Below are 8,696 nucleotides of genomic sequence, written 5' to 3'. Positions count from 1 at the left end.
CCGTCGAGCGGCCCGGCGAAAGGACTGTGCCGCTAGTGCCAGTCCTGGTGTAAGCCGATTGTTCTTTGAGATCTCGTGTGTTTCGTCGTTTAGAAAATCGATTAAGAAGAGTAATAGGGTACGGTCGAGTTTTTGTTTTTTGTTTTTTGTTTTTTTCCTTCCCTTTGATATAGAAACGGTGCTTTTTGGAATTTTTGTGTTCGCCGTCCCGATTTCTGGTATTTGTGGTAGTCTTGCGGCTTGGCTTCTTAAAGGGGTGTTATGTGTTATAGGAGATGGCAAAACAGAGCAGAAAGGCGGAGATAAAAAGAGAGGCGTTAAGAGACCTCGAGAAGATCATGGCCGAGGATATTTTGAGTACATCGAAGAAAACAAATACAGCAGGTACAGGATGCTAACTTAGATCCGCTCGCCACCCATTCCTCATGGGTTGATGGAAGAGCTGGTACCAGGAGACGTTTCTGTCTTTCAGAGCCAAATCTCCTCAGCCACCTGTTGAAGAAGAAGATGAGCACTTCGATGACACAGTGGTTTGTCTTGATACTTGTAAGTGAAGCTGATTCTCCCTCTTTGCCCCACTCTACCAAAAGCGGTGGTTTTTTGATTCCATATTAGAAAACCTGAATTTAATGGGGAAAACAGGTTAGAGTTTAGGGCAGGAAAATAACGGTCTATATTCAGAATCTAGTAATAGTTTAATATTTGGTATGGCTTCCGTTAATCTCACAGGCTGTGGCAATTTGATATTTTTATGACGAGGATTCTTATTCTTAGGGATGTAAGATTAATGCCAGTGTTTGACTAACTAATGGAAACTTGTAAAACTATCCTGTCCTTACAATAAGGTGTCTGTGATAGTCTGTGCTTTTTGTGGAATTAAATATTAAGTGAGCTATTTGGGCTAGCTAAATATTTACTAATGATTTTCCCCATTAGCACACAAGTATATTCCCTATTCTAAAAGATTGTAATAATATTTTTTCAATAACTGCTCTTTTGTTCTCAATTCCAGTTCAGTAGCTGCTGCTTTAACATAAGTTGATTTCTTCCAAAGACCTGGGGCAGCAGCAGTGGGCTATCACTGGGCCACTAGCTTTCTTCAGCAGCGAATGGTATCAATGGCAGCGCTGTAAATACTGCTACTTTACCCAAATGGGGTTGCAGTTACGAGGAAGTATTGCAAACCTTCTAATAGGCCTTGGCTGTCAGATTCATGCTTTTTAATTTAAAAAAATTACATTAGTTTAGTATTTGGTCAGGGTGCAAAACTGTTCAGTGTTATGACTAGAGCAGTGTAGAAATAAGTGATTAAAAAATGTTAGATGAGTTGAAGATTAGAGCCTTACATTTCCTTGTACATGTTGTTTCTATTTACATTTGTAGGGGTGTAAATGTAAAAACTGAAAAGTTGGTGGTTGTCTTGTAAAAAAATGGAAAAGTAGTTCAAGAGTTTTATGTGAAATTCAGTTGCTTAAGTATAAAACCTATTTGGCAGGGTGGTGAAGCAGTGATTCAAGAGGTTAATATTGCCACCGTTAGGAAATCAGTTTTTAGTGCAAACCAACTAGGAATACCAATGTTAAGTGCAGTAATGAGTTTAAATACAAATTGTTACGTTGAGAATTCTGACAGTGATCAGGAACTTCAGGAGCAAAGCTTATTTGGGAATTCCAACTTGGATATTTAATCCTCGCTAATACAAAATAAACAGCATTCTAACTTGACTTAGAGTTTAGCTGTTTCCCAAGTTAGAATGAGACGGTGCGGGTTAATGAGCTAGTGACCCCAAGGTAGCTGAAGATGTTTTTCGATTTGGATATTCCAGGAAGTAGTTAATCCCTAATTGTTGTAACTGGTTAACTTGGGGAAAGGGAACCTAAGTAAAGTCCCCTAATAATAGCAGCTTTGGGACAGCTCGGTTTGTAGGTGGAGACTGCCATATTCACAAGTTTTAGAAAAGAATTTAGGAGCTAGAGCTCTGATGTTAGGTTACAGGGCAGGATTAACGCTCATGCTCCTATTTTAAAATGATTTGGTCATGGCCTCCCTTCAGTATTATTGTGGCTCTGGTAAATCCCTGGTTCTGGTATGCTTCACTTTGATTTCCTGCTATCCTCTACTGCTTGCCTCTAAACCAAGGTAAAGAGCAGAGCAGGTATGTATTAATGTTACATTGTCTTATTTTACATGCTTAAGACACATGTTCTTTGATGTTAATAGGCACTTTACTCTCCAGTACATAATTTACAGAGTGGCTTGGTGGGAGTGGGGATTAAATGGAAAAGTTGGAAAAGCATGATTTTTTAAAAACACTGTTCTATGCAGCATTAAAAATACATGTGAAAATTTAGTAGCCAAGTTTTGTCTATGTAGCATAAACACATTGGATGTCAAAAGAATAATATGGTATTTGATTACAGATAATTGTGATCTACATTTTAAAATATCAAGAGATCGCCTCAGTGCTTCTTCCCTTACTATGGAGAGCTTTGCTTTTCTTTGGGCTGGAGGAAGGGCCTCCTATGGTGTGTCAAAAGGCAAAGTCTGTTTTGAGATGAAGGTAAATGCAGTTTTGTGATTTTTGTTTTTCTCCGTTTTGAGCTTTCATTCGAAAATTTTTGTCAGTTACAAGAGGCTTGAAATCTTTTTAAATTAGCAATTAAATTTGTGAAATCAGAATGTCACCAGAGTCAGCTGGAGTTTTAATTAGGGCACTCTTTTTATAGCAGTTACTAGGAAAGGCTAAGGGTGTTTTTTGTTCGTTGTTTTTAGAAAAGCTCCCTAGTTCAGTTTTGGAGAGAAAAATGTGTACTTTTAATTGTGTATAAGGCAAAAATTTAACTCAAATTCACTGTTTTAAGTGTTAAATGAACTTCAGATTAAGCTTCAAAATTGAGTTCTAAGTGCTTGTATCAGTTTGAAATTCTTGTAAAAGCTGGGGCTGGGATATTGAAAGGTGAGGAAGGTGAATAGAGTCCTCTTACATTAATAGCAAGATGAGAATTAAGGCAAGGTTGAAACCCAGAGTTGAAGCTTTAACCTTCCTTGGTTTACAGTTTAATTGTTGAATAATTTGAATTTCAGGTTACAGAGAAAATCCCTGTAAGGCATTTATATACAAAAGATATTGACATACATGAAGTTCGGATTGGATGGTCACTAACCACAAGTGGAATGTTGCTTGGTAAAGTTAACAGTTTGACTCCCCTGGGCTCAAGAATGTTACCGACAGGGTTCTAAGTCTTAAGTCTTTAGGTGTTTTAGTGTTCTGCCGACCAGCATTAGCCATACAGTAGGCACATGCTAAATTGTAGTTTTTGTCTCTATACTTTCTGAAGTTACAAAACAATTGAAATAGAATCTTCCAAGTGACAAGCTTTGTTGACTAGCTTTGTGTTTATCCCACATAGCTTTCAATTCTGTACCTGATACAGGCCTAATATAAATCAAAGATTACTAAGTTTATACACATTTTCTTTGGTGCCCTTATCAAATAGTTATAATCAAATAGATGGGTCTTTGGAGTGTTTAAGACATTGACTTCATAAAAGTTATTTTCTTAGGCGAAGAAGAATTTTCTTACGGATATTCTCTGAAAGGAATAAAAACATGCAACTGTGAGACAGAAGATTATGGAGAAAAGTTTGATGAAAATGATGTGATTACTTGTTTTGCTGTAAGTTGTACCTAAGAGTCTATAAATGAAATAGCATTAGCTACAGTGAAGAATATTTTAGTGTGTGATTAGGTACAGACCCTAGCTCTGGGATAAAAGACTATGTGAATTGGGAACACCATGGTATTTTTGAGGAAGAAATCACTAATAGATTTTGGCTGAAAACTATTAAGTTGACCTGAGAACTAGAAAATGGGCCATTATTTAGGGCTATATTCAGATTGTAGATACATGTCTTCCATTGTTAATAACTGAGTTTTTAGCATTTAAAAAAGCACTTTAACATAAAGCATTTAACATTTAGCATAAAGTTTTAGCATTTATATATTCTACAAGATAAGCTTATTCTCAAATTTTATTTTCCTTTCTCTTTAACAGAACTTTGAAAGTGATGAAGTAGAACTTTCCTATGCTAAGAATGGACAAGAACTTGGTGTTGCCTTCAAAATTAGTAAGGAAATTCTTGCTGGGCGGCCACTGTTCCCACATGTTCTCTGCCACAACTGTGCAGTTGAATTTAATTTCGGTCAGAAGGAAAAGCCATATTTTCCAATACCTGAAGACTATACTTTTATCCAAGATGTCCCCTTAGAGGATCGAGTAAGAGGACCGAAGGGGCCTGAAGAAAAGAAAGATTGTGAAGTAAGTTCTGTTTTTAAAAAAGCACATGAAGATTGCTTTTGGCAAAACTGACTTTGAGAAATGCTAAATGATTGGTACTTGTGCTGCTTTTCCTTTTGCTCTCAGTGTTCACTCCATTTAAGTTTATCGGTACCTTTAAATCAAGCAATACAGTTAAATTTGTCATTGGGATTTTGTGCCTTTCCATATGTCTTGGTTCTTGTTTTTCACCCAATATCTCTGCCCTCCGTGTCACTCTTCTCTATATATAGACTTTCGTTTCCATTTTTTCTTTCCCTATTTCCTTTCCCCGCCCCTTCCCACTCCCCCGTTAACCATTTACTTTCCATTTCACTCTGCATTTTTTTGTTGTCAGTTCCCTTGTGTGTTAAGCTTCCCATGAACACAAATTGCAATCACGTGAATTTTCAAATCAGCTGCTTGTTAAGATTAAAAATGTTTAAACCGTCAAATGACTTTCCTTGCTGTAGGTTGTGATGATGATTGGCTTGCCAGGAGCTGGAAAAACTACTTGGGTTACTAAACATGCAGCTGAAAATCCTGGTAAATATAACATTCTTGGAACAAATACTATTATGGACAAAATGATGGTAAGTAAAATGGGATTGGATGTAGACCAGAAGGGAAAGGAAGATGTAGCTCAGTGGTAGGGCTGGCTAGCATGTTTGAGACCTTGGGTTCAGTCTCCAGCACTGCCAAAAAAATAAAAGAAGCTATTCTGTGTAATGTACTTGCCTGTTGTTTTTATATGTCTTATTACCTCAGATGTTGGAGTTAAGGGCAAAATTACTGTAAATTGGATAAAGTAAGTTCTTCTTATCTTTAGGGTAAAACAGCCTTCTGATAGGAATTTATCCAGAAGTAAAGAGTTGAACAGATTTTGAATAGTGTTTTGTTAAATAAGATTTTTAAATTTAATTTAATATAATTTTATTTGAGACAGGGTCTTAAGGTGGAAGACTCCAGGATCCTCTTCCCTCAACCTCTAAGAGTGGTGGGGATTATTGGCATGTGCTAGTATGTCTAACTAGAGTTACTACTTTTGTAGTAGTAATGGAAAAGGGCTTATAAAATGTCGCTTCTTCCTATCTAGGTATGTGCAAGTATTAAATGAATAAATTGACTCAAAAGTTTTAAGAATTTGAACTTTTAAAATAGGTGGCAGGTTTTAAGAAGCAAATGGCAGATACTGGAAAGCTGAACACACTGTTGCAGCGAGCCCCACAGTGTCTTGGAAAGTTCATAGAGATTGCTGCCCGTAAGAAGCGAAATTTCATTCTGGATCAGGTAAGCTGTGGCTTTGAAATGGGGAGGGGGATGCTAATTTGGTGATAGAAATGTTTAAAATACTTCAATGTTTTTTTCCCCCAAGACAAATGTGTCTGCTGCTGCCCAGAGAAGAAAAATGTGCCTGTTTGCAGGCTTCCAGCGAAAAGCTGTGGTAGTTTGCCCAAAAGATGAAGACTATAAACAGAGAACACAGAAGAAAGCAGAAGTAGAGGGAAAAGACCTGCCAGAACACGCAGTCCTAAAAATGAAAGGCATGGAATTTATTTTCATGGTTTCTGTGATTTATATCTTAAAAATTAAGTTTTACTAGCAAGACTGAAGAATTACATTAACTCTTGGCACGTATAAATGAATGACTCATTCTATTCTTTAAGAAAATGTAATTGGACCTTGTTTAGTTAGATGTTACAATCTGTTGAACTAGAGCCATTTTCAGGAATTGGAAGTTCTAGGAGTGTAGATTCTTGTAGTAAGTTTCTAAGTTTAGTTTGACTGACTTTATTCCCTGCAGGAAACTTTACCCTGCCAGAAGTAGCTGAGTGCTTTGATGAAATAACCTATGTTGAACTTCAGAAGGAAGAAGCCCAGAAACTTTTGGAGCAATATAAGGAAGAAAGCAAAAAAGCACTTCCACCAGAAAAGAAACAGAACACTGGCTCAAAGAAGAGCAATAAAAATAAGAGTGGCAAAAACCAGTTTAACAGAGGTGGTGGCCATAGAGGACGCGGAGGATTCAATATGCGAGGTGGAAACTTCAGAGGGGGAGGCAAGTTTTAGATCTTGATATGATTGGTTTCTAAACATACTTTGGGTTGTGAGTGGTCAAAATTAAACATTACTTTTGTTCTTCAACATTTTTAAGTTTTAAAAAAATAGGTATTATGGTCTGGAAAGAACCACAAATAGTGTGCAAGTAGGCACAATACAGTTAAAAACTATTATTTGTTTTTCAGCTCCTGGGAACCGTGGTGGATATAATAGGAGGGGCAATATGCCTCAGAGAGGTGGTGGAGGTGGTGGAAGTGGTGGAATCGGTTATCCATACCCTCGTGGCCCTGTTTTTCCTGGCCGAGGTGGCTATTCAAACAGAGGGAACTACAACAGAGGTGGAATGCCTAACAGAGGGAACTACAACCAGGTAATGGTTGAAGATGCATGGGGGACTAGTAGTCCATGTAATTGTCTGGAAGGTGGTAGGCCTATGTTAAAGATTCTCAGTAATGAAAATGAAGATCATATGCACTGACAGAAAACAAAAAACCTAGTAATGGCAAAATGAGTCCACTTGCTTTTCAGGTGTGCTAACCAGCAACTGTTAATGTGGGTTTGTAATGTATAAAAATTGAAATTACTTTGAAACCAAAATATTTCCAGGGTTTCCACACCCCCACACACACACCAAGTTTGGTGTCTAATATGTTTTTCTGCCCTGTCCCAACTACACCCCTACAAGCATGCTAAACTTTAGGGTTCAGAGCTCTTAAAAGTCATTTTATGTTTTCATAGAACTTCAGAGGACGAGGAAACAATCGTGGCTACAAAAATCAATCTCAGGGCTACAACCAGTGGCAGCAGGGTGTAAGTAATTTCTTATGTGAATATGTATATTAATTATATTTTGAGTTTCTGCAAAAGTGAGTTGAAAAAGAGCTTGTCTGGGGATTGAAGTGTTTATAGATATTAATAGAGCAAGGTGTGGATTGTGTTTTATCTATAACAATAAATAGGTTGGAGATTGTTGTAACTTAATATTTTCATAATAAAGTAATGTGATATTATCTTGTTCTTTTTACTGCTAGCTTTAATTGTGTAAACTAACCAGTCCCTGTTTCCTTTTGTAATGTGTATTGATAAATAACGAGCTATTAAAAGTCTGGTTTGATAGAAATCAGAGGTATGACAAGTATAAATTTATTTCCAGCAGTTACTGTGAATTAGATCATTGTCATTTCCTAAAAGCAATTTGAGTGGCTTATTGATGTTTTTTCTTTAAAAAAAAAATTTTCTCTTACAGCAATTCTGGGGTCAGAAGCCATGGAGTCAGCATTATCACCAAGGATATTATTGAATACCCAAATAAAACGAACTGATACATATTTCTCCAAAACCTTCACAAGAAGTCGACTGTTTTCTTTAGTAGGCTAACTTTTTAAACATTCCACAAGAGGAAGTGCCTGCGGGTTCCTTTTTTAGAAGCTTTGTGGGTTGATTTTTTTTTCTTTTCTTTTTTGTACATTTTTAATTGCAGTTTTAAAGTGAATCGTAAGAGAACCTCAGCATTGTGCACGATAAGAGAATGTGTCAGTATTTCAGGGTTCTACATTTTATCTGTAAAATGTGACTTTTTTTTTATCACAACAAAAGTAAAATGTTGCTTTGTACCTGGTGTCTTTTATTAAGAATTTACTCCCCCCATTTCTCACAGAGAATAACAGTCGGGAGTCATTGTCACAATATAATAGAAATGTTAGCAACCAGATTCATGGAAGGACTAAGTGGTCCCCATGAATTTCATAAGACTCTGTACTGCTCATATTACACTCCATCTTCTCTAGTTTTTTGGGTAATAGTGGAGGGGGTAAGCTAAGTAGAAATCTGACAAAATCTGGGAAGGCTTTTTCTGTCAGACTAACAGTGGAATTGGCATAATTGGGAATGAAGATAAGACTTGGAACTGAGATGGAGAAGATGGAGTGTATGTAGAAGGGCTGTTAAAAATGTAAAATTTGGTTGCATTATTTGTGGAGGCTCAAACTTGTGAAGGTTAAATACCATAATTTTTCCATTTGTTCTGCATTTTGATTCTGAAAAGAAAGCTGGCTTTGCCCATTTCTTATTAAAAAAAAACTTGTTGTAAATCCAGTTGTCTAATGGGATCTATATGAAGTTAGCTATGTCTGTATGCCCTTCTCCCACAAAATACTGTATAACTAGTGTGCTTGTAGTAGTTAACTCCACCATCTTTGTAAGCTAATGAAATTGTGAGTCACCCATTTATATCTTAATTTTTAATCATGTCAGTTCTTGAATGGGTATCTCCTTAGCCTGCTGATTTCCTTTTTCTTTCTAAAAAAAAAAAAAAAAAAAG

At 36.6% G+C, this 8,696-nt stretch overlaps 1 protein-coding gene across 1 annotated transcript in view; it reads left to right on the top strand.

Moving 5' to 3' along the window:
* The window catches only part of Hnrnpu (heterogeneous nuclear ribonucleoprotein U), a 20,435-nt gene that overhangs the window by 1,339 nt on the left and 10,400 nt on the right, over positions 1-8,696 (top strand). The window contains exons 2-14 of the mRNA XM_033761958.1: positions 71-384; positions 473-546; positions 2,421-2,560; positions 3,085-3,184; positions 3,564-3,676; positions 4,055-4,318; positions 4,789-4,908; positions 5,477-5,605; positions 5,691-5,859; positions 6,120-6,374; positions 6,562-6,746; positions 7,115-7,186; positions 7,623-7,808. Of these exons, the coding sequence (XP_033617849.1) occupies positions 71-384; positions 473-546; positions 2,421-2,560; positions 3,085-3,184; positions 3,564-3,676; positions 4,055-4,318; positions 4,789-4,908; positions 5,477-5,605; positions 5,691-5,859; positions 6,120-6,374; positions 6,562-6,746; positions 7,115-7,186; positions 7,623-7,676 (1,989 nt within the window). The 3' untranslated portion in view covers positions 7,677-7,808. The remainder of the gene's footprint in view (positions 1-70; positions 385-472; positions 547-2,420; positions 2,561-3,084; positions 3,185-3,563; positions 3,677-4,054; positions 4,319-4,788; positions 4,909-5,476; positions 5,606-5,690; positions 5,860-6,119; positions 6,375-6,561; positions 6,747-7,114; positions 7,187-7,622; positions 7,809-8,696) is intronic.

Source organism: Fukomys damarensis, unplaced genomic scaffold (genome assembly GCF_012274545.1).
Source record: "Fukomys damarensis isolate Sample0158 unplaced genomic scaffold, DMR_v1.0_HiC HiC_scaffold_11, whole genome shotgun sequence".
In the NCBI taxonomy this organism is placed as follows: domain Eukaryota; kingdom Metazoa; phylum Chordata; class Mammalia; order Rodentia; family Bathyergidae; genus Fukomys; species Fukomys damarensis.
This window is presented reverse-complemented; position numbering and strand designations above follow the sequence as displayed.